Source organism: Lissotriton helveticus, chromosome 1_1 (genome assembly GCF_964261635.1).
Source record: "Lissotriton helveticus chromosome 1_1, aLisHel1.1, whole genome shotgun sequence".
Lineage (NCBI taxonomy): Eukaryota > Metazoa > Chordata > Amphibia > Caudata > Salamandridae > Lissotriton > Lissotriton helveticus.
The window spans coordinates 1,030,902,978-1,030,929,660 of NC_136057.1; the positions used below are offsets into that span (position 1 = coordinate 1,030,902,978).

A 26,683-nucleotide genomic window follows, 5' to 3' on the forward strand; every position below is an offset into this window, starting at 1 on the left:
CTTCCGGTGTTAACATCCGGTTAGTGCCGCGGTCACGTTTAAATGCCGCGTATTCAATAAACTTTATTAACACCTTCAGCTGACTCTAATCGCGGACAATGACTGGACAACTGTCAGTATGCGTTTATTTCAGTGATGTGACACTGACAAAAGTATAAAATTTGCGAGAGGTGCAGGGTAAAAGGTCAGAGAAGAATGATAGACATGTGCTAATCCTTTACAAATATGTAACCAGCTGTCACGTATACATTTACAGAAAAATTATCATGTTTCAGTGATATGACATTGACAAAAATGTAGAAATGTAGAATTTGCGAGAGGTATAGGTGAAAGATCAGAAAGGAATGATAAACAATATGTGCTGATTTTTTACAAACATGTAACCAACTGTCACTGGTGCATTTATGAAAGTCATTATGTTTACATGGGAGCTGCTTGAAACAAAAGTAAACATCATGCATGATGGACATTACCATGGCATTACAATGATGTCTATGTTGCTGGTCAAGTGGCTTATGGATTGGTATGAGCGCTAATTACAGGAAACAAAGTAACTCATATTGGTCATTTAAACCCCCAGGGTTCATGGTACCGAGAAACTTAATCCAAAATGTTTCACTTCGGAAAAGTTGTGTATGATGGTCTTTACCACTAATGGAGTCTACTTTTTCTAAAACTGTAAATCTAATTTGGGGGATGTTATGTGACTCTTGTAACCAATGTGTAGCTAAACTAGATGACGTGACGGTTTCGTAGTGTGCTTTTATGTTCGATAATTTGTGTCTTGACCTTCCTGACTGTTCTCCCCACATATACCAAACCACATGGGCATCGTATAGCGTATATTACTCCTGTGGTGTTGCAATCAGCGTTATGTCTAAGTTTGATGTTTTGACCTGTTTTGGGGTGCGCACATTTATTTCCCACTATCACATTACTACACTGGCCACAATTGTGGCTTTTGCTTATACCTTTATACCTGCAATAGGTTGTAGGTCGATTGTTTTTCAATATCTCTCTCAGATTTTTCGAACGAGTATGTGCAATAATAGGAGTGCCCCTGAATACATTTGTGAAATCTGGTTCATTTGCTATAATGTCCCATCGTTGTTGTATGATCTTTTTTATCATTACTGCCTGTTCGGATTGTTTCAAAATAAATACCATGCGTTCATTCGGAGATTTATGCGATTTCTTTAATAACGTAGCACGGTCGAGTAGTGCTAACTTATTCTGTGCGCAATCGAGTACTTTTTCAGGATATCCACGTTGTTTATAACGCTCAATTTGTTCTTTGATCAAACCTTCACATTGCTTTTTTTCCGAAGAGATTCTTTTGATGCGTATCAGCTGTGATGTGGGTAAGTGATCTTTCAATGAGCGCTGGGATAGTACAGAACATCTATAGGTTTTCGAAATACTGTTGTCGAAATCCCTTGAGGGGATTTATACATCTCGATATCCAGGAACTGAATGCGATCCAACTGGATGTTGTGAGTACATTTTATCCTAGGATTCTTGATGTTGAGCTCTTGTATTCCTTCCTCCAATTCTGACCTGCTCCCTTTACAAAATATGAGGATGTCATCAATGAATCTTAAAAAAATGTGATCACTCCAACTTGGGTTCTTCAAGATGTGTTCTTCTTCAAAATGGGCCATGAAGGTATTCGCGTACGACGGGACTCCTGGGAAGCCCATAAATGTTCCACAAAAGGACCATCTCTGCATTAAGATATGCTATGCCTTGGTGGAGAAGCACCCCTCTGTGGTAACTCATTATCTGGTAGAGAATCTATCAAGCTGTATATTCCTTACAGCCCCACCCATGCCTCCCCACTTTACGGACTAATATTGTAGGGCTAGGGTTACTCTCCTTTTCAGGGCCTTAGTTTTGCACACAGCTACATCAGTTACTCCGTAGCTCTGCACTACTGGGGTGGAGAAAACAAAAAGTACTGACATCTGTACCACTGTGTGGTGCCTATATAGGTACGCAACATCCTAACCGACCACCAACGGCATCACACGGAGCCAAATGGAGCCACCCGACTGCGCGTGCAAGGAGTATTGCTCAGCAAAAGTTAGTTTCCTGATCCAACTTGGCACCTAGGAAATTCAATGTTAAGAATTCTGCAGCTAGATGGTCTCTACCAGATAATGCGTTACCGAAGGCAAGTAACTTGTTCTTCTTGTTCCAATGGCACCACCTCGCCATATATCAAAAGATCACCCTCTCCAAATGGCACTTGATGAGGGATCTGCTCACATTCAAAATCAGGTACTCATTCTTACCCACTGATCATATGGCAAAGTGAGGGGTGCTTTATTCACATGACTGGTGTGGATCCAGTGTCTGTGCCCTGTGCACTTAGCAGTTTGAGTGGCGAGGAGAACTTGCTTAGGACCTTTCCAGCGTGGCTTAAGGCTGGTTTTCCTCTTAAATTGGCAGGTGAAGACCCAGTCTCCAGGCCTCATATGATAACCTGGACCTTCAAGACGAGATGGAGGCTGGCCTACACCTGTGAATGAATCAACCGTACTTCTTAAGTCAATTGGTCACGATAATTGACAAGCATATGATATTCAATTTCATAAAATATCTTTGATATGGGTACACCCCACGCTTATGCAGTCCTCCCAATGACTGTCGGAAATGGAGATAACCCCATTTTCGAGTGTTCAGTATTGCGCATTGAAAACAAAGCTATGGGCAAAGCATCAGGGCATTTCAAATATTTCAGCGCATATCTTTCCCAGTTTCCCTTTCAGTATTTCCTTGTACCTCCCTACGAGGCCTGCTGCTGGAGATGGTTGGCAGCGTTGAACTTTTGTCTTATCTGCAATTCTTTACAGACCTGGTCCATCACTTGGCCAATGAAGTGTGGCCCATTGTCGCTTCAAAGAACGGTTTCCGTTCAGGAGTACTTTTGCAGTACTTAAAACTGTATTATCCTGTTTTGGATAAGCCTCCACCCATCTACCAAACACAAACCACCACTATAATGTACTTGAGCTTGCCTACTCTTTCCATTTCAATGAAGTCCATCTGCAGGACATCAAAGGGCATATCTTGGAGTGCAAAAAGACCTGTCGGAACAAGGGTACCTTTTCTTGTGTAATAAGTAGCGCATGCATCTTTTGACATGGGACTCTACCATCCTGGGAATGAAATTGTCGAACCATACATGATCTATCGTGACCACTATTTCTTTAGCACTGATGTGGGCTGGACTTTGGGCCATGGTAACAATAGCATTAACAGAAATTGGTGCGCTCATGTGGCAACAGATCCTCCAGAAGTTCCAGCAATCTTCTTCTGAAACCACAACGTTTTGACAAAACGAAAACCTACAACCGTGCCCTCTGGAATCGCTCTTCCACCTCTTTTAAGAAAGAACTAAAAGATCTACTCTTAAGGAAATTCACATGAAACAATGTATCTATTTCTCACAACGGCTGTTTTTGTATAATAAGATTTAATTATGACACTCAGTACTCTTTTGTTTGTTACTTCTACCTATGTAAACCGTAAGGGTCATGTTCGCGCCAATTAAAACCTTAAAAAAAAAATATAACCATTTGGAAGCATCCATCTTTGCTTTTCCTACAGATCTATCCTACATCCTGTCGCATCCTTACCCCCATATTGTTCCACTGTTCCTTCTCTTCCTCCGTAGCTTCTTCCTGTATTTCTCTAATGCAATCCAGAGTGTGATTGAACATAGGCTCTACTGGTATCCATCTAGCTGTCCCTACAACATACATTCGACTATACTCTTTGTTTAGGTGTTTCATCTGCAAAAGCATTTCCTTGTCCTAGCTCATCTTCAATGTTCTTCTGGGCACTGCATTTAACCATAGCAACTCTCTTTGGTAACATAAAGGTATCCTATAACTTTACTATAGTTCCCCATACTTTATCTTAGCACCATGCAAAGTCAAAAGGCCCCTCTCTTTCCAGAGTCGTCCGAATGAGTGGGTGACCCCAAAGGCATATTGGCTATCTCTATCGATATTTGCAGTCAAAACTCTACTTAATTCACAGACTCTAGTCTGAGCTATCAACTCTGCAGCTTGGGCTGACATTTGTTGTATTTTGCATGACTCAACCACAGTTTTCAAGGTAGTAACTTTATAGGCTGCTGTACTAGTGCCATCTGATAGTTTGAAATATGAACCATCCACAAACAGTTCCCCTTGGGGGTCAGATCTAGGGGTATCCATCAGGTCTACCCACCCCTTAGTCTCCTCCTCAGTTACTAATATGCAATCATGCTGCTCATCTTGTTTGGACTTGGGGAGGGTTAGTACAGTGGCTGGATTTAAAACGTTACAGCATTTCAGAGTAATGTTTGGAGCAAAAAGTGTCAACTCAACCCGGTTAATCTCACAGTGGTCCGGTGCTGAGTCTGACTTTTGGTTAATATGTCTACTACATGTGGTACCATAACTGTCAAATTGTGACCCAAAACATACATTTCGGATTGTTTTATTGCAGTGGTTGCAGCAGCCAAAGAGCGCAAGCAATTTGGCAAAGCTCTTGCTACTGGTCCAATGTGGAGGAGAAATATGCGCTTGGCCTATTCCTTCCTCCATGGGACTGTGTTAAAATAGCCAAACAGCAGCCGTCTTTGTCATGCACAAATAAGCATAACTCTTTGTTATAATCAGGGTTAATTATAGCAGGAGTATTACATAAAATATTTTTCTATTGTATAAAGGCTTCTTCATACTCATTAGTCCAACAAAGCGGTATGCATACATCCTTTAATGTTAAAGCAAGCAGAGTTTTTGCAATTAGTGAAAGATTAGGTATCCATTGTCGAGAAAAATAAGTAATTCCAATAAAAACATGGACATCAGATTGAGTCCGTGGTCTTGTCATGTTCTGCACCAATTGTATCCTATGTGGGTGCAGCTTCCTACCCCCCTTTGACAGGAGATGACCTAAATAGGTAACTTCCTGTTGACAATTCTGTAATTTGCAAAGATAAACTTTGTCCCAAGGAGGCAAAGTGATGCAGTAATTTCACTGTAGTCTGTTTGTTACCCTTCACTGTGTCAGAAGCAATGAGGTCATCAATGTATTGTAATAATACTTAGTGTTTAGAGGGGGTTAAAAGATCCAATCGTTTAAGAGCTTGTCTATAAATACTAGGACTTTTTGTATATCCATGAGCAACTCAAGTGATAGAGTGGCCGCTGAATGAAAAAGAGAAAAGGTACTGGCTTTCTTTGGCAATAGGAACACTAAAAAATGTGGGGAATTACAATTTTATTAATAGTGCGAAGATCTATTACTAGCCGAGACTTATCTGCCATGTCATCAGTACCCTTCATCAAAACAGCAAGTATAGGCCTATTACATGGGCTACCATCTATTTCTTTAATAATGCCCTTATGTATCAGATCAGAGATGACCTCTTTCAACCCCTCTTCCCCTTTCTTAGATCTTTTATACTGGGGAATGAATGGTAAGGGCACACCTTTTTTAACAACTTGTGCATTCACTTCCTGTAAGTCAGGAGGCAGCTGCATAAGATCCATTGCAACAAACCTCTACTAAAATCGCCAGCACCCATTGTGATAGACACCACCAGGAGATCAATATATGGTTGCATGCAATGCTTTCAATAAATTTAATCCTTACAGATTTTCAGCACAGTTTTCTGTAAGCACAAGCAGGACTGTAGTTGTTAAAGGTCCTATAATAATATCAAGCGATTGTGAAATAGGGCTCTGAATGGGCATGCCAGAAAATCCCTCTGATGTTTTACATTTACTGGAGAGGGGAGCCCTAGGAAAGTGATTGTGAACCAGAGAGGTGCAAAATGCATTAGTATCTACCAGGAGCTCATGTTCCTCCCTCCCCCAGATGTGCAGTAACATAAGGGCCAGCATGATTGACTGATATAATGAACCTACCTACGCCCTTTCCTTGACTGCCCTATTGAGAGTATTCAAAGGTATTGTTGTCCATGTCAGTATAGTCATCATTGTAATAGCTTCTGTCTGTTTGTATGTTATCGAAATAGTTCGGGTGGCTGTTGTCATAAAGTCTTGGGCAAAATCTTGTCTATTTGTACCACTTCTGCTTGTCCCCCTTGTCAATAACTTACCCCTTACATGTGCCACTGTTTGGCTCTGTAAATTAGGGCATTCATCCTTCCAATGACCCTCCTGAAAGGAATAGGCACAATGATTTTTGCCTAATCCTGCCCTACATGGCGGCGTCAGAGCCGACGCGGCTCGACCAGCCCCTCTTTCACGTCCTCTTCCTCTCATATTTCCTATTCTTCTCTGTCTTCCCCTATCTGGAAAAGCCTGTTGCAAGAACACTTTGACTTTTAAATCCTTGATTTTAATCATAATGTTCAATTTTCAATAATTTTCATAATAAGTAGCGTTCATGAGAAGATCTGATGGATCTTTGGTAGGCCAACTATTGTCAGACTTGATAATAAGGTCCTTATTTAAATTATTAATAACTGTATCAGCAAATATTCTTTTGCCAGTGACTGTAGACATGTCTTGTCCACTGTGACTTTTGAACACTTCCACTAATCTGGTGAAGAAATCAGAGACATCCTCACTCTGTTTCTGTTTACATGCAGTCAGTTTGTCCCAATCTATTTTCGCTGGGGTATTGCATTCTGCATCTTAGTAAGCACCAATCCAGGGATAGCAAGTATGCGTCGGTTAGGTGGAGAACCTGGGGCTCTTCGTGTGTCAATAACATCAAGGTTTTGCTAGGTATCCTCGAAATCAGCGACATCTACTCTACGTATCCCATTCCACACATCGCGTGGAAGGAGTGAGTCAAAGCATATGTCTACATCTTAAGTCCTGGTGCAAAGAGTTCTAGCAGACTGGAGACCTTCATCAAAACCTTTTGGATCTTTTAGATCGTCAGGCAGATCTTTCTTTGTCTGAAAGTACTTCCTTGTGCCAGGGAGCATGAACATACTGAGGTCTCGCAGGCTGAGCCTGTATCACTCCAGCTGTAGTATCTTTTCCTAACCTGCTCTACCCACATTAAACAGTGTTGTATTGCAGTTGGAATACTAGTAAATGAAATATTCAGATCCCTCGCATATCTCCACATTGTTACAACATCTCGAGGGGATTCTTCAAACAGCCAGTCACAAATTCGATGCGTCATATATTGTATGAGGGCATTCTGATTATAGATAGGCATGTCCTTCTCCCAGTTCTGTAGTTTTCTGTTACATGTCATAAACAGAAAAGAGGGCAAAAAACGTACCGGAGGCATTTCCAAGCCGTGAGGGCAACGGCCGGTCAACGCATCGCTTCCCATCAAGCCGTGAGGGCAACGGCCAGCAAAACTACAGCACCCAGCAGCCCCGGGGTCCACCGGCACACCCGTGATGCTCCCGCCTGCGCCAGGAGGTGCTAGAAAACAGCAGAGCGCCGAGCGTGGTGTGAAAGAGGGCAAAACACTTACCGGAGGCATTTCCAAGCCGTGAAGGCAATGGCCGGTCAACGCAGGCAATGGCCGGTCAACGCATTGCTTCCCATCAAGCTGTGAGGGCAACGGCCAGCAAAACTACAGCACCCAGCAGCCCCGGGGTCCACCGGCGCACCCGTGGCGCTCCCGCCTGTGCCAGGAGGCGCTAGAAAACAGCGGAACGCCTCGCGGGACGCGCGCAGATTGCACCGGGAGAAGCCCGGGACAAGGGCGGGGCAGTCTGCGGCCGTTTGAGGCCGGGCTGGGCCACCCCTCTAAATTCTCACTTGTGAACAGTTTGTATGGTTCTGTGAGTAAGTTTATGGGCCATCCTAAACTTTGAATTAGTATACGGGTGTGCAATATGTTCTGCTCAAAATTGACAATTATGGATATTTCGTAAATACCAAAGCGGACTATTAGCGCACTATTGCCTCAAGTTTTCAAGATATAATTGTGGAATTCTAGTTATCTAGTTGTAAGCCTATTTTTACTTTTTCAATACTGTTACAGCATAAATGTAGTACTTTGGTATAGTATTCTGTGTGGCCACTACAAAAGTAAAGCACTGTGGTTCTGCATCAAGCCAGCTTGGTTACATTTTCTACCTTGGATAACCAGCTGTATTAGCCCTTGACTCTTATTTGTATTGTGGTATTCGTTTTTCTAGTTTTTCTTGGGTCTCTCAAATTGACTGTATTTTAAAATGAAACGGAAAGGTGGAGTGGGCTCAAGGAGTGGTTGGAACTTTAGACGCCTTTTTGAATAGGGCAGAGTCAGTTCTTACCAAAGAAATTATATTGACTGAGCGCAGGTTATCCCTGGACCCCTCGCACGGTAGGCTCTCTATTACCCCTGCCTTCCCAGACACTTGGACTACCCTTAATCATACTACCCCACCCCCTACGTATTGTTAATGCAAGGATACCTAGGTGTGTGGTGAGTACTACACAAATTTTACATGCAACAGCTACGAAGACATAGAAGACCATTCCCCACCTTGGTCTCCCCCTATAGAATACAGTGGCTGGAGAAACAAGTGTGGGCCCCAGATGGTTTGATCATCACTGCTCTAAGACAGCAAAAAGGCTGAGGGAAGTCTTAACTATTAAACCCAGAGCTCAAGCCGATGTTGTAGTGTGTCGCAGGGAATATAAAGCAGCTGTAGCTACACGAAAGGGAGTCTTAAGGGACGAAGCTTGGAGGGAGCTAGTGGACCCGGAAACCCTCAAGAATAGCTCGAAGTTCTGGAGTGTGTTAAATAAACCACTCTTTGATCAGGAGGCAGGGGGAGGCCTTGAATGTTATATATCTAAGGAGGAATGGGAGGCTCATTATGAGCAGATGTATGCCGCTTCCTCAGAGCAGATTGATAGGCCGGTTCCCGGCCTTAATTCTATAGAAGTAAAGTTTGGGAGGGGTGAGATAATGGAAGGTATTGTAGGCTTAACAGCCGGTAAATCCCCTGGACCCGATGGGATCCCCCCAGATCTTTTTAAGTCTGACCCCTCCTTCTGGACCCCTAGATTGGAATTTGTTTTTTAACGCTGCGGCACAACACGGCTGCCCTCAGTCTTGGGCGACTTCTACTATAGTCCCCGTTTTTAAAAAAGGGGATAAAAGCAGTCCGCACTGTTATAGACCCAATTCACTCATAGATGCTGTGGTGAAAGTAGTGGGGAGGGGCTCTCCTGCAGAGGCTTACACTATGGGCAGAGGACAATAAGATCATGTCCGACATCCAATATGGGTTCTGTAGGGGGCGATCTACCACTGCCCAGTGCCTTAACCTTTTTCTGATATTAAGTAAGTACACAGTGGCCCATCGGGGGACTATTCACCTTGCCTTCATGGACTTGTCCTCAGCCTTTGACTGTGTCAACAGGAAGAAGCTTTGGCAGTACATGAGGGCAAAGGGGGTTGAGTGCGATATTGTGGATCTTTTAGAAGATATGCATAGATCCACAAGAGCAAACGTTAGGTTCTCCCAGGACCTGAGTGTGACAAAGGATTTTAATATCAAAAAGGGAGTCCGTCAAGGATGTATTTTGGCTCCCTTTTTGTTTAATTTTTAGGTCTCGCTGCGAGACCTATAGCCGTCAGCTCTGCTTACAAGGAGCCCAAAGGGAGACACGAGATGGGCACACGCAGCCTCAGGAATAGGATCAGGTCGCGCGCGTTCACCATCTCCTGTCTCCCTTGAAAGCCTTCCAATACACACTGCCACATCCCCCTGCTTTCGCATGCGCACACACACACACAAACACACACACAAGCACGCACGCACAGAGACACACACACACGAGCGCACATGCACGCATACGCACACACGAGCGCACATGCACGCACACGAGCGCACATGCACGCACACAGGCACACACACGAGCGCACATGCACGCAGAGACACACACACACACGAGCGCACATGCACGCGCACAGAGAGAGACACACCACCCCCCCCGCCGCCACACACACACAAGCGCAAACACACACACGAGCGCACAGAGACACACCAATTAAAAAAATAAAGAAGGTATGCTTCTTTTTGTAGGAGTAGTTCCTCCAGGTCTCCTCTTATATTTGCCGCAATAGCTGTTAGCACAGTCCATTTCAAATCATTTTCTCCATGATTTTTTTCAATGTAATGAGAAACCATAGGTGCATTCAAAACTTTCTTCCTGATTCTTGAGCGGTGTTGCACAATCCGTTGATTAATCTGTTGGTTTGTTTTGCCAATGTAAATATTTTGGCAAGGGCACATTATGGCATAAATTATGTTTTGTTCTGCAGTTCGTAAATTATATGGAGAGGTGGCATCGTATGGTCTTGCAGCAACTGAAAAGGAAGGAAACACTTTCTCGTCGAATAGCGCCCCTAGGGAGAGTTGTTCTCTTCTTCAATGTCTGTAAAAGTGAAAGATGGGGTGCAGTCTTCTCACCTTGTAATGTAAAAGGGAGATTCCATCATCTTTTTTTCCTCTGCAGTGGAAGGAAGGCCGTTCCGTCTTCATCTTGTCTTGAGTGTTTGGGGGAAGGTCATATCTGCTTGTAATTGTGCTTTATTTGTAGGCCAAAGGTGCTTCTCTATGGCTTCGTAAAGTTCGTGAGAAGGGCCTCTTTTAGTCTTGTCGTGGTGAAGGAAGGGGAGATGCCACATTCTTATTTTCTTTTGTGATCAGGGAGATATGCCGTGTTCATGTGGTCCTTTATTAAGAAATTAGAATTGTTTACTCAGAATAATTGCTAAAGGATGAGAGATATCATTGTCTTATCTTCTAGTACTGGAGCTGGGGTTGTTCTTTGCATGCGGTGTTAGAGGTAGGTGTCATTGTCCTCTGGTCTTGTGGCATTATGGGTGCAGCTCATCTTTCTCTGATTGTGTTGTAAGCCAAAAAGAAGGAGCCAAGTGTGACTGGTCTTGTAATGGATAGGAGAGAAATCACCACTTTATTTTTTCTTTCTTAGGGGAGAGGTTGCCATTTTAGGTCTCATCTACATTGCAAAAATCCTATTGTGGGCATATCAAGAGCTTACAGTGGGCTTAAAGCGCACCCATCCTCTTCTGTTTGTCCCACTCCGAGAGCATAGCCTCTTTACCATCCCATTCTTTTACTCCCTGTTCTCTTCTCCTGTGCTGATCTGCTGCTCTCTTCCACCCGCCCCCTTCTCCAACTCCCTGTTCTTTACTCCCGTGCTGATCTGCTGTTCCCTTCCACCGCCTCCTTCTCTAACTCCCTGCTTTCTTCTTCTGTGTTGAACTGCTGCTCTCTTCCACCCGCCTCCTTCTTTAACTCCCTGTTCTCTTCTGCTGATCTGCTGCTCTTCCACATGCATCCTTCTCTAACCGATCTGTCGCCCTCACTCTATCTGTCGCCCTCACTCTATCTGTCGCCCTCACTCTATCTGTCGCCCTCACTCTATCTGTCGCCCTCACTCTATCTGTCGCCCTCACTCTATCTGTCGCCCTCACTCTATCTGTCGCCCTCACTCTATCTGTCGCCCTCACTCTATCTGTCGCCCTCACTCTATCTGTCGCCCTCACTCTATCTGTCGCCCTCACTCTATCTGTCGCCCTCACTCTATCTGTCGCCCTCACTCTATCTGTCGCCCTCACTCTATCTATCTGGGGCACCACAGCATCACTCGGGGGCACCACAGCATCACTCGGGGGGCACCACAAAATCGCTATACGCTACTACAGCATCACTGAACGCCACAGCATCTCATCGCCACCACATCACTCAGCGCCACCACAGCATCAATCTGTGCAACTATTCAACAACTGGTTCAAATATGTTCTCTCAATGTTTCAAGCGTTATTACAAATGTCACAAAAAGATGTTAATATTTCACTTCTGTTCTTGGATTATCGCCACAATAAAATACACTGAACATAATCTTAACAAAAGTTAATTACTAAAGTTTAAGCTTTTGCCATTATAAATTAAAATAACTTTTATTTAAATAAAAAAAACATTATTTGTAATATCAATACATCGAAGTCAAAAGTATTGGCATTGTAAATGACAAAGCTATTAATTTCGCGATTTTCAAATCCAACACATCAATAAAAAAATTGTAATTTACAAGACCAATAGCTCAAACTTTCCTAATGCGAGACCTATTGCATTGCTAATACTTGTTATATTAATGACCTAGATAGCGTTTTGAGGGAGGTGGGGGCTGATTGTCCTAGAGTGGGACGTCGTGGAATCCCGGTCTTGTTATATGCGGACGATGCAGTCCTCATATCCAGGACAGAAAGGGGTCTACAAGCACTTTTTTAACTGCCTTTGATGCTTTTATGACAGACAGGGATTTAACAATAAATAATTCTAAATCATACATTATGCAGGTAGGCCAGTCTCCAAAAAAGAACTTTCAATTTAAGGTGGGTGACGCCAAAATTCCCCTCACTGGCATGTTCTCGTATCTTGGAGTCCTTTTTTAGGTCTCGCGCCTGCTGTCGCAAAGCGAGTCTATTGCGATCGTTTCAGTCCTTTCAGCTTTCAAGGACTACCCAGAGGAGCCAATAGACTGGCGCACGCAGCCTGTCTGAATCGGATCAGGTCGCGCGCGTGAACACGTGCTCCGATTCCGGCAGGCTGTTCACAACACACATACAGACCCCCCCCGCCGCGCATACACACACGCACGCGCACACACACACACACACACATACACACAGAACCCCCGGCGCTTACACACACACATCCCCTACCTCGTCTCGGCGTGTCTTCGCGCTCCCTTGCCCCCGCTCCTCTGGTGCGCGCGCACCACTGGTTTCGATTCCCGCGTTGGCTCCTCTGTGGTACGCACACACCACAGGTTTCTATTCCGTGCTTGTTTTACTTGTCCGTTCCAGTCATCCGTCGTGTGTACTAGAGGGTCTCGTGGCGTGCCTTTCACCTCCGCCGCTGCGCCTGACTCTCTTCACCTTTTTCCTCCCAGGGAGCGGGATTATCCACCCAGTTATCCTGATTACAGAAATATACATAAATAAATCTTTTTCTCTGGGCTTGCCTCCTCCCGGGTGAGGGTGTGGAAGAAGGCATTTCACCGGTCCTCCCGTCGCGGTGATGACTGTCACGGAAGATCTCAGCTAGCCTTGCCTTCCGCTGCAGTTGCTACTGTTTTTCTGGGGTCTCGGAGTGTCCCCTGTGAGTATCGCTTCTCCTGGGCTTGACCCGGGAAGTGGGACGCTCGGGGGCCAGGGGGCTCGTCCCGGGTCCTCGTGTGCCAGTGAGTTCTTTGGCACTGACTCTGGTAGTCTGTTCCCGCCTGGCACTTTCACTTCGAGAGCCCCACCTACCATAGGGTGTGCCTTACTCGCCAGTCTCTGCTACTGGGGTTGCCTTTTCCTTGTCTAGGGCGGAGCTTGGCTCCCACTCACTCAGCCGCCTTGGCTGTCTCTCACAGCTGAGCGCAACTCCCTTCACACTCTGTCACTAAGAGCCTCGGCAGGGAGATGGCACTTGCACTGCCGCCGAGTTTGTACGTAACACGGTAGATGCCATTATTTAATAATGAATTAAACCCCCCCACTAGAGGATTCAAAACTCTTATTAACTGCAGGAAACTTTGCCAGCGGAAAAAGTGTCCGCCTGGAAGTCGCCTGCCGAAAGTTCGTGCACAACCTGTGCAGCAAAGGGAAATAAAGAGATCACTTGTGTATTTATCCTGCCACCCGAGGAGAGACTCTTGAGGACCACTGACAACGGGTGGAGACTGCTGAGAACCAACGCCACCACCGGGAGACTCCGTTGAGGAGCCGGGTCAGTGAGAGCAGAGTGAGCCCCTGAGAACCACTGCCAGGCCGGCGAGACCCCTGGGAACGTGTGCTACTCCGTTTGACCACCTGGAGACCAGTGTCAGCTGGGGAGACCCCAGAAGTAGTCCCTCCAAGCTCTCTTTGAAGATGGTGCCCATAGAGGACCGGTGTCAGTAGAGGGACCCCCAGGTGCATGGGAACAACTTCCGGTACGTATCCTCCACTTAGAAGGGCCCGTGCAAGGCGTGGGAGTACTTGGATTTTGTGCCAGGATGTAATGCCCTTCTGGACCACTGCCAATAGAGGGACCACTGGGTGGATAGCGCCAATAGATGCGCCCCCCTGAAGTGCAGTGCAATCTGAAGTTAAGCCTCAAGGAGCTGTACTGGCAGCGGGAGTCGACTTGTGCAAACACAGAAGCCACTGGAGCGCCGGTGTCGGGGGCGCACCTTGAGATCCGGTGCCAGTAGGGAGCTGTAGCAGAAAAAGAACTCCCTTGCCGCCAGTGGGGGGGGGAGGGGCTCTTCTCTCCCTGTCGCACGGGGCAGCAGTAGTCGCTCCCCTGAGGACTTGTGCCAAGAGAGGGGTCTGCCTGATGGTGCCCGAGCGGAGGAGCCTCACAAGTACCCGAGACTGACGAGTGCCCTCTCAGGAGCCGAGATTGTGTGGGACGAGAGGCTCGCGGCCCTCTTCTGGAAGAATCTCCAATCCACCCTGACCTACTGGGGCGTCTTCTTTAGCTTCGGCCTCTGCATCGCCTTCCTAGGCCCCACCCTGCTGGACCTGCGGTGCCAGACCCAGAGCTCCCTGCAGGACATCACCTGGGTCTTCTTCGCGCAGCAGTCCTGCCTCCTGCTCGGAATGGCCACCGCAAGACTCTTCAAGAAGACGTAAGGCGCCTCCCAGCTCACCCACAGCGCTTTTACGGACCACTTTCACCTTCTCCAGTCACTTCTGTTTTTACGCACCTTTTCTTTTCCCTCCTCCGACTTGTAAGCTCCATTCCCCCCCACTCAAGGCACTTAAGTAATAATGCTCTATGAACTTCCATTTTTTTCGCACCTCTTCCTCCTCCACGGGCTACTTCTAACTTTACTCACGCCTTCCACTTTCTTCAGTCGCTTCAGTCTTTGTGCGCCTTTCCCAGCTTTGCGCAACACTTTCACCTTCTCCAGTGACTTCCCTATTAAGCAGCTCTTCTCCATGAAGCGATTCTATCTTTCCGCCCCCTCCGTCTCCACGCACCAGTTCTACCTTCAAGTCACTTGCATCTTCACGCACCTCTTCCACCAAGATGCGTTACACGACGTGTTTTGCAGCAGTCACATTAACCTTTATGCCAAAACTGTGACTAGACGTATGACAGATGTCTCCAGCAAGTGCATAGCCACCAGGCAGGGTTAATTTACTATTATTATTATTATTATTATTATTATCATCCCCTGAGTTTGCAGCCCAAGCAAAGATCTCTGCAGCAGGTGCTTAACCTCACGCCACATTTTAAAATGAAGCCTTTTTGTGGCCAATTAAGTAAGCCAGAACAGATTTACATTCACGTTTGTCCATGTTGCCAGTTTCTTTGGGACAGTTTTTAAAAGGCAAATATACAAGTTCACTCTATGGGTCCACTTTTCATGACTTTGCCCGTCGTGACCCCACCTTATATCTTAATTCCCAGTTGATTGATTCTCGTTCCCGAAGTAAAACATTTTAACTTCCTATTCTGATTACAGCTTCAGCATTCTGCAAATTGTTTACACCAACACAATTCCTCGCGTTGGTGCTAACTGCTTATTTATTTTTTCCACTGGAAGCCAGTGTAGACCATGCATTAGTTGACATATCGTTGCAAACTTAGGAACTTTCAGCAGCACTCTTGCTGCCGCCCTCTGCAACAACCGCAGTTTCCTTATCCAATGTTCATGGGTACCTGGATATAGGGCATTGCAGTAATCAATCTTAGAAAAGATGAGTGTCGTCATCACTGTCTTTTGTAGATCAAAAGGAATAAAATGAGAGTATTTTTTTTTTTTACAACTTTCAGCATAAAAAAAATGATGAAGTAACAGCATTGATTTATTCTCAAAAAACATAACTTGGTGTCAAAGATGACTCCCAGATTTCTTGCTTTCTGGGCTGGCCTCGGTAGTGCACCTAGGTCCAAAAGCCACCATGATTCATCCCAAAGGGCGGTCTCATCTCCAAAGAGCATTACTTCCGTTTTTTCTGAATTCAGCTTAAGACACTTTCTCTGCATCCAGCTGACAATACTTGTATTTGCAATGAAGAGATCGGTATGCATGTCAGTTTTTCTTCCACAAAAATCCTTTCTTTTTCTGCCTGTAGTTAGGTTCTCTTTTGTATCCTATTTTAAGCATCTAGTTTCTGTTGTACCTTAGCAGCTTGATTAATAAAGGGATTCATGATTGTATAGAGTACCTGCCAATGGAAGAGTACAGTTTGCTGGAAATTTTAGTTCTCCTACTCTCACATGCTTGGAAAGAGTGTCTGTTGTTCCATGTAGTTTGCTGGGGCCAATAATAGGTATCGAAATAGAACCAAGATAGGCACAGCATCCATAGTGCATGTCTGTGGGTTTTGCAAAACATTAATGGCAAGAAGGCTAAGTTTTTATGGCCAGTTCACTTTCAAGCTAATGAGACCAGTGTGCAAAGGCATTTTTTATGGCCATACGTTTTCAGACATACATGGTATAATGTTCATTCGTATGCTAGTACGTGTTTTGAAATAATAAACAACTGGATGGCTTGACCTGGTGACATTGAAAGTATGGCTCTGGTAGCTATAAGGAAAAATCTGTTTCTACAGTAAACAGTAATGTGGCAGCTTGCTGTCTGGAAATTGGTGCTAATGTCGAAGCAGGCATTGATAATGGCCATGCTACAAGATACGTGGGGCACAACAAAGTGTATAAAGACAAAGGTGTCTTTCATGGAGGGATAACTGAAGGCTGTCTTGAATCATGTAGCCCAAACAATGCATGCATTGGGGCACCGTGACACCAGAGTTGCTGCAGTAGAGAATAAACAGAGATCCCAGAGGAGCCATCGTTTTGAGGAACGTGCCATTACCACATTCTTTCTTTGAAACTAAAGTGGAGTGCTTGGAAATCAATATGAAGGAATCGAGGCTTTACATCTTGGGTACTTCGAATTCTACTACAGAGGAGACTTTGGTACCATATGGGTAGACTCGGGTGACCCGCAAAATCAAGATCTGACAAAGCCAAGAAAGCAAGAGGGGGCCACAAGGAGCTCCAGAACTCACGCATTCTGACTTGAACAACACAACATCGATGATGAGATAAGAATTTGAGAGTATCACAATTGAACATGCTTCCCTGGAGGTGTGAAGTGTCTCCCTGGATCACAGAAAGATTCAGGTTGAGGGGGAACCTTTTTGTTGCTTACAGCAAGATCTGTTAGAGATTTTCTGTTACCAAGAAACAGTCACATGGTGGCATAAATGCAGGTATAAGGACTGAATTTAATGATGTGAGTTATGTTATTGGTAATGCGTAGAATCGATTCAGCCTGAGACCCTTTATGTTCAGGCACAATACTTAAATTGTATATTTATGCTGTGCCCCCTAATATTTGAACCATAAATAACCAAACAGATGGTCCATACTATGCTCTCTAAATCAGATATTGACATTTATACATCCTACATTGATTAGGGAAAGGCGGTGAAGGGGTTGGAGAATGTGCAGGTGGGGACCATGATGAATCTATGGTGTTAATAACTAAAACAAGCATTTAAAATGCAATTGGTCTCGCATTATTAAAGTTTGAGCTATTGGCATTATAAATGACACTTCCTTTTAGTCATTTGTTTTTAAATCCTGCGATCGGTATATAAACACGCACTTTGAACGTATAGTCCTTGCTTACGATGAGCAAGGCTGGCAGTAAAAGACTGCCAGCCTGTCTTCTCATAAGCATGGACTATAAGTACAAAGTGCTTGTTTACGCACCGATGCAAATGAATACAAGGCATTGTCATTTACAATGCCAATAGCTCAAACTTTAATAATACGTGACCTATTGCATTGTAAATGCTTGTGATAAGCTGAAATGGGGCTCTCATGTTCTGAAAAAGAAAGGAGATGTTGCAATAGTGAATGCAGCAATTTTTATTTTGCATCCAAACTGGGGAAAAAGCCTACTGGCGCAATGTTACAAGTATATAAGGCCAAATCAGTGGCTACTGCAATTTATGGCAGCGAAATTTGGGGGTATATCGCGGGAGACAGTTTACAAATTGTGGAGAATGTTTTTCTGAAACGTTTATTGCGTGTCCCACTGGGAACATCAAACCTAGCTGCCCATGAGGAATTGGGGATAGAGTATGTTAGCGATGTATTTTCCCTGCGTCCTCTGACCTGCTGGCTAAAAACGTGGTTAAACCCCGACACCCCCTTGACCCACATGATTTTAAAAGACTGCCTATCATTGGACAACTCATTTGCAGTACTGTGGCTGAATTATATTAGGAAAGGCCTTATAAGTTTAGGGCGGGGTGAGTTATTTGATAACCCTGAATGTATCAATAAGGGGAATGTGGAGGCAAACAAAAATAGCCTTCCTCCTAGAAAGGAAACTGACAAGGGAAGCTAAAGAGGTACAGAAACCTAGCGTTCGGGCATATATTATGTTAAAAACAACACCAAATACGGAGCCTTATCTTTTGGGTACCTTGTCCATGCACGAAATATTTTTATTAACCAGGTTTCGTATGAACTGGTTTCATCCTATGCTTGTAAGGCCAAAATGTTTTGCTTTTAACAAAGTGGCAGCTCCCTGCGGCTGCGACGGAAAGTCTCCGCAGGATATGCTGCATTTTATGTTTTTATGTAAACTGTATGAATTCCCACGTAAACGCTTTCTGGTCCCTCTTTAAAAAAAAAACGTAATTTTTCTCAGGTCAGGCCAGCAATGATGTATTTACAATTACTGAATGGAGACTGTATACTTTCTGTATTAGAATTTTTAAAATTAGTTGTCCAGTACAGGAAGTCTATGGACCTATAATGAACTCTTTCAAAAATTCGATTTAAAAAAAAAAAATAATTGTATGCTGTTATAGAGGTCACTTTAAGAATGCACTGTCCCTTATTTTATATATTGCCGTCTCAATGTATTGTAGTAATTTGTATTTAGTGCTCTAAATTAATTATTGATCGTACTTTGCTGTTGATACTATCTTCCACAATGATTTTTTTTTTTATCAGGATGTATTTGTTTTTGCAACTTTTATGGTTTGTAATTCAAAACCGAATAAAGTCTCTTAAATTGATAAGTAAATTAAGGCACAATGGTTATGTTTCCAGCATGTCAGCGAGTTGCAAACGCGAACAAAGTTCTTTGCTGACTAAAAACAAACTATAAGGCAAAAGCTTTTCTTGTGAAGTGGAAAATTTCAAGTTGCTTTGATTTACACAACAATAGGCCAAATTTACAAAATTAATGAGCTTTTAGTTCACTCTATAATTAGGGCTCCCGGTTTTATGGTATTCATTTTTCAGACATTTGCGTCTGTATTTATCCATATTTATTTTTAGCTCATTTTTTCTGCATGTATCCATTTTTATTTTGTTTTCTATATAAATGAAGCTGCAATGGGTATTTTTCCACATTTGACTGATCAATGTATACTCATTTGAATGTCCAAATGTTTTCAGCGGTATTCAGTGCAATAGCGTTATCTGAAAACACTTGCATTGTAGAATAGCATCAATAACTAGATCTGCACTTAAATGGGAAATCTATTTTTTTCATCTCCCCTACCTCTCAATCTGTACTCCAACTGACCTGTCACTCATGATTGACTGTATAAAAAAAAATCATCCAAAGACCTATTTTCTGTACTTTTCTGAATTTAGAAATAAAGACCGGAAAATAAATAGTTTTCGGTCTGTATTTCTCTGTAAAAACGGAAAACAGGGAGCCCTATTGATAATCCATTTCTTAATGTCAATTTTCTCAAAATGATATCCTTATTTTGGGTGGGTGGGCGTGGGGTGTTAAAAGAATTCCAGGTCTTATGAGCTTTTGCAGAAAGTCAAAAGATTTTCAAGACCACACAGGCATAGATTTCCAGTGGTTTCACGTAAATGAGAGAGCGAGCTGCCACTAGTCCTGGCATGACAGTTGCGGGCAAATAGGATACTGAAGGTTGGAAAATCTCAGTGAATGTGAAGGTGGTACTAATGAAATATCAACAGCAGATAGGTGGGGTACTGATTGCATTGGTAATATGTTTTTGGGCTGTTTTTATTTATTTCTGATTGTGAGTTCTAACCGCAGGTTCCTTGACCTGTGAATTCCCTTTAGCCTGGAAACAATCTTCCATCCTGCCTTTCTTAAAAAGTCCAACCTAAAAGTAGACGACACGTCAAACTATCGTCCTATCGCTCGATTACCTCTACCTGCTAAGATTTGTGAGAAAATAATGAATCTGGGACTGTCTAAATATATTTTCGACAATCAGCTCCTGGACTCCCCCCAGTAGGGCTTCCAACCAGGGCACAGCACAGAAACTGCCCTGGTCAAAGCAACGGAGGAAGTAAAGAAGGCAGTCGATGGCGGAGGCTCAGCAGTGATGATTTTACTAGATTTAATGGCTGCCTTCGATACTGTTGATCATATCATTCTCACTGGTTGCCTAAAGGAAATAGGAGTTAAGGGGGGTCACCGTGGAGCTTCTTCGCTCCCTTCTCAGTGACTGATCTCAAGCGGTAGCATTAGCGAATTTTAACTCCCTACCCTACACACTGCCTTGTGGAGTTCCACAGGGGTCGTCCCTTACCCCCACGCTTTTTAATATTTACGTAGCAAAATTGGCATCCGCTAATAGGATTCAATTTGGAGGTAACTTCTTATGCAGCCAATACCCAGCTAATAATTGCTGCAGCTCACAATGACTCATCAGGCCCCTTAAAATGCTGTAACTGCATCAAGGCAATCAGTGGCTGGATGAGTTGGCACTGCCTGAAGCGTAATTTAGGGGAAAACAGATTATGGTGTTTGGCAATCCCTCCCCTGCCTGGTCCACCAATTGGTGGCCTGATAATTTGCCACAACCACCTTCTATGACTAAAGTTAAGAATTTGGGAATCATCATTGATGACAACCTGAACATGAGCGCACAAATATCAGTCACTTCCACAGTTTTATTATCACTGAAATGATAAGAAAGATTCTTCCTTTTATCCCAGACAGACACAGAAAAACTTTAATAACCCTGCTTGTACTTCTTAGACTGGACTATTGTAATATTCTTTATCTAACTGTTTTAGAAAAGCATGTGAGTCGACTACAACTAGTCCAAAATGCTGCAGCAAGAATGGTTCTTCAGCTTCCTAAATGCCATTCCATTAGTCATGGACTTTGCAAGCTGCACTGGCTTCCCATGTGCAGCCGGGCTGAGTTTAAGGCCCTTTGCCTGACCCACAAAGGACTGCATAACTCGGTCCCTGATTTCCTCCGGTAGGCTTTCAAGAGATACAAGCCTAACCAAGAACTCAGGTCGACCAAGGCCAATCTTCTAGCTGTTCAGACATTTAAAAAGATGCTTTAGGCAGAGATATAGTCCTCAACACCACCAAACTCTGAAACAGCCTCCCACCCCACCTCAGAGCTATCCCTTCATTGACATCTTTCAGGAAGGAGATAAAAACCTGGCTTTATAACATTGAAGTCTCCACTCTCTGACGTCTTCGGATAGCGTCAAGACACCTCTGGTATTTGCGCACTTTAAAAATCTCCTAACATAACAATACCCTCCAGGGACAGACTGGATGCAGAGAATTTTCAATAGCTGTTCCATCCTGAGTCAGCAGATGGCGTCATAGGACACCGCGTTGGATTTATCCATCCCGATGGTTAAGTTGGGGACACTATATCTGCCCCAACGCTTTACGCTGATGTTAGTTCTTTTCTTTGCGCACCTTCAAATGAAGATCCAAAGCTCCATTGAATCTTGTCAGCTTAACACTCCCTTTCCTTCAAATACATTTTGAAAGCGTGCAAGGGACATTAATGCAACCTAAAACTACAGGGTTCAAACCGTGCAGGGACTTATCTTCAGATGTCTGTGACCCTCTCCCACAATGTCAGTCTCTGGTGTCATGGCTCCACACATGACTTGGCTCAGTGCGACTAGGAACCAAAAGGCTATCTGCGACCGTGAAGCCAAACTTGCCTTTGCAGAACTCTAAAGGAAGTCCAAGAAGGCATGGATGCGCTTTTGAGGCTAATCCTGCGACTGATAGTCATCGAAGTCACAATGTTCAGGGAAGTCTCAGAAATCCAAACACAAAGCTCTCTTTTATCCCGCCACTTAAACTATTCGGAGTTGCAATACGCCTTGGGCATTCAAAAGCAGAATTAATCCAAATCAGTTTCCAACCATCCAAATCAGTTTCCAACCACCCCGCCTGATGGGGAGTCTGAATGCATGGAAACGTATGCTAAATATGTTTTTGTCTATTGGCCTGACCCTCTGGTCAGTCAACATCTTCCTCCTGGGGAGGTACTTGCATGCATTGTGGAATAAAGTGGTGGACACCTTGCCCACTCAAGGTGGTAAAAACCTGCCATGAGATCACCATCCCTCACCTTACTGCTGTTCTTAATGTTGCCATCTCAGAGGGACAGTATCCCACCTTGTGGAAAACAGCAGTGGTGTAACTGTTTTTCGGTGTTCCGCAGGGATCATACCCGAGTCCTACACTTTTTAATATCTGTTGCCCCACTTGCTAAGGTGGTACGATCCTATGGGTTAGAGGTGTTGTCCTATGCGAACGACACCCAAATAATTGTGTCCATCTCACACAGTATTAGGGATTCTGCCCTTAACTTCAGGAACTGCATGCAGGCAGTCTCCTCCTAGATGGTGGAATTTTTTTTTTATTTGAACGGAGAGAAGACTGAGGTCCTGATTTTTGGCAGTAAACAGGAGATCTGGTCCAGTGACTGGTGGCCGGATGCGCTTAGCATCGGTCCCTGCGCGATATCCCATGGGAAAAACTTAGGCGTCATAGTGGATAATTTACTTTCCCTCAATTTGCAGGTCAGCAGGACTGTGTCCACATGCTTCGTGGTTATCCGGATCCTCAGAAAGATTTCCCATTTCCTCTCCTTTCATGCACGTAAGCTGGCTGTTATCGTCTTGGTAACGTCCAGATTGGACTATTGTAATGCCCTTTATTTGGGCATTAACAAAGGTCTAGTGCGACGTCTGCAGATGGTGCAGAATGCTGCGGCTAGGCTGGTGATGAACCTACCGAAATATCATTCAGTCACGGCCTCCATTAAGTTGCTGCACTGGATGCCTGTGGACCATAGGATCCTCTTTACAGCATTGTGCCTGACTCATGGTGCATACTATGGTTCAGACCCAGAGGGGATTAAGGTTATTTTCCATTGTTATGTTCCTACCAGGCTACTCTGGTCCTCAGATAAGAATCTGTTAACAGTACCAAGGTTTAAGAAGGTAAAATGGGGAGGTAGAGCTCTATCCACTGTTGCCGGTTGACTGTGGAACTCCCTCCCGTTAGAGCTCTTTAGTCAAGTGTCCCATTCTCTCTTCCGCAAAACCTTAAAGACTTGGCTTTTCTCACAGACCTCAGTATGAGTACGTCTTTCTGTCTGCCCTTTCAGGTCCGCTAATAGTGCCGCCCTTGGGCTAAGTTCGCGCTCTACAAGTTCAATATTCATTCATTCATTGCGAGCTGTCCCAGAAGGCATTTAGGAAGCAAGCCTTAATGGACATGCCCCTTGATGGCTCTAGGCTCTTTGTAGTGAAGGTGGAAGACGCTCTGGATAGATTTAAGGACTGGAATGCTGCTGCCTGCTCTGTAAGTCTAGCTCCACCTGTTCTGGCGTTCCTCAAGTAACTTTACCTCTTTGGAGGCTTTGGTAAGTGATACACATAGAGACCGTGATTGGGCCCCACCCCCCCAACGGCTGCTGCAAAACCGGTGTAAGTCACCCTCGACAGCACATGATCACTCTGAGGGAGGCTACATCACGTTCTACCTTCCTTGGTGGAGGATCATCGCATCCAAACAGTGGGTGCACCAGAACGTGGAACACAGGTACTCGTACTCTTCCTGATGCACCCCCCGCCCCCGGATATACCCCCTACTCGGCGACACAGCCAACGCTTTTCAGAGGAACACTTGCCATACTCCTTGGATAAGTTAAAGCTCTCTTGTTCAAGGAAGCCATTGAACGAGTGCCGGCATAGATTATCAGGACTGGCTGCTTTTCCTTCTATTTCCTTATGCAGATCCTCGATCTTGGCGCTTTTAACTTTTTCCTTGGGAAGGACAAGTTCAAAATGCTCACTATGGCCCAAGAACTGTCTTCCCTGGATCCAGGAAACTAAATGGTGGCGTTGGATTTGCAGGAAGCGTATTTCCACATTCTCGTCCTCCAGTCCCACACATCTGCAGTTTTAGGTAGGCCACAAGCACTTTGAATTCTCTATGCTCCTCATTGGAACTACCACCTCTATGGAAGTTGGGGGTACCAGCCTTCCATATCTTGACAACTGGCTACTTAAGGTAAACGGGTCACGAACAGTTGTAAACCACCACCAGACGGCTGAGCTGTTGACTGGTGTACTACTTCTGTGAGCTACGCATCCTACAGAGCGGACAGAAATATAGTGTTCAGAGCGGGATGGATCCCGTGCGGAACCATTTTACGTCGCCTATAGATGAGTGAGGAAATAGCTATTAAAAATTCTCTTAATTCAGTTTGGCACCTTGAAATATTCACATGTTGAATAATCTGCTGTTAGTCTCTATCAGAAAAGACGTTACCAAAGGTAAGAAACTTGTTCTTTTTTGTGAATGCATTTCATGGCGAGTACCTATAGGATCATGTACGTTGACCTTGGTTCAAAAGTATTTCAGCCCTTTTCTGCTAATGGCGAATTCCTCTACACACTTCATTCCATTGGCTTTTAACCAGAGTGAGCAGAGATCACAGTATAATTTTTTTGTCCACTGTTTTACCAGGCTTATTTTCTGTTTTTGTTAGGTCTTTGCCTGGGAGATCTCGGATCAGTTGCTACAGATTCGGCAGGATGTGGAGTCTTGTTATTTTGCTGCTCAAACCATGAAGATGAAGATCCAGACATCTTTTTATGAGCTCCCTGCGGACTCCCATACTTCTTTACGGGACTCGCTGCTTTCTCACATCCAGAACCTAAAGGATTTGTCTCCTGTCATAGTTACTCAGGTAATCATTTATAAACCCTTTTTTTAAAAAAAAAAGCTGCTCGTAGACGCAATTATGAAATAACAGTAGTGCAAACTACTACCCAGTAACTGATGTGCCCTACGAATATTTCCAGTAGAAAATAAAAAATCTCGGTTCAGGTAGATATAAAACTTGATCTTGTGTGAAGGCAGTGGTTCTCAACACAGTGGATTATGATGCATCTCTTTTCAAGTAGCAGAAAAGTTCATGATCATTTAGTGGATTGAGGCTGAAGTCCGAGTTTCTGTGAGATTGCAAACTTCCGGACTCGCTCTCAATAACTTCTTCTTAGATTAAAGGGCTCTCTCACCACCTCCATACTGTCTCTTGCATCCTCTAAATCAGGCATTCTGCTTGCATATATACTACAGCTAATCTGTGAAAATGAAACAAATTACCTCTAATTTGTTATTAACAAATGCTTTTGATGCTCTTTTGTATGTCTCTTTTAAGGTTCTTTGTTGTTAGTAGTAGTATGCAAATATTTTACTAGTGTGCTAGTAGTACAATTTTTTCTCCTGCTCTCCAACAGTACTCTAAAAAAAAAAAATTGTATCCATGCTGTGTGAACCTATGTTGAACTTGCAAAGCACAATGGGTCGCTTGAGGACATTTTATCTAAAGCTAACCAATAACAGTATAACAAAATATCCGGCTTGAGAGCCTTACTTTAGGTGCCATGATTGACAATCTTTTAAAGGGACAGTTCCCCACTGTTCCACAGCTGAGGAGCAAGAAAAGAAAATGCTTAACTTCTTAGCCAAGAGCACTTAAAATAAGGATGAAAATAAGCAACAGAGAGCTTTTACATGCTTTGAAAATCTAGCACTGATGCATTTGGTCATTCTGCAATGTACCAGAGGGTCGAAAAAGCAGCCATGACCTGGTCAGACTAAGCAAGTTCATACACCAATTGGGGTGCCATGGTTTGGGCCAGCTGCAGCCTCGGGACAGACATACAGCGGAGAACAACAAAACCAGCGTTGTCATGGTATAATCTGCTTGAGCACACAAATGCTTTGGGATGGAAGTAGGTATTGGTTTTGCTGTAACAATTTATATCCAACGTTGGAATAACACATTGCACTATTTGTCCAAAGGTGTTGGAATATTATTTAGGGTGGGCAACTGCCCACGTCAAGGATATTCACTACCTTTGTCAGGGTGAACCCTCAAAGTCCCTAAATAACTCGAAGCTCAACCCCCTTTTCCTATAGCACAGAGCATACCGATTTAATTCATAGCAATGTGTAAAGGATTTATGCAGTACCAAAACATTAATCAGAATGCAAAATTATAAAAATCCTTAACCAAATCAGAAAAAGGCAGTAAAATGTATTACACATCACAACACCAAAATGACAGAAACCAACGAGGGGGACCTGGCATATATTAAAAGTTTTGTTTTAAGAAAAAAATAGCACTAAAAAGCACAAAGCTTCAATGATAGTCAATGATTGTAGCAGACCTGGAGCTGAGCGCGGGTTGGATACAGCAACCAGGCTCATCCTGTTCAAAGATTTGACCTTCTGGCCGTAGTCCCTTAAATCCTAATACACAAGAGTACACTTCCAAGGCCCCCAGGACCTCATGCGAGGGCCCTCTAAAGACACGCAGGGTGTCAGGCAGAGGGCAACAGCAGTGTC

At 44.1% G+C, this 26,683-nt stretch overlaps 1 protein-coding gene across 3 annotated transcripts in view; it reads left to right on the forward strand.

The window, feature by feature from the left end:
* The window catches only part of TNPO3 (transportin 3), a 1,288,661-nt gene that overhangs the window by 78,784 nt on the left and 1,183,194 nt on the right, over positions 1 to 26,683 (forward strand). For all 3 annotated transcript variants that reach the window (XM_078677788.1, XM_078677785.1, XM_078677786.1), the window contains exon 2: positions 24,816 to 25,016. In XM_078677788.1, coding sequence (XP_078533914.1) covers positions 24,816 to 25,016 — 201 coding nt within the window. The remainder of the gene's footprint in view (positions 1 to 24,815; positions 25,017 to 26,683) is intronic.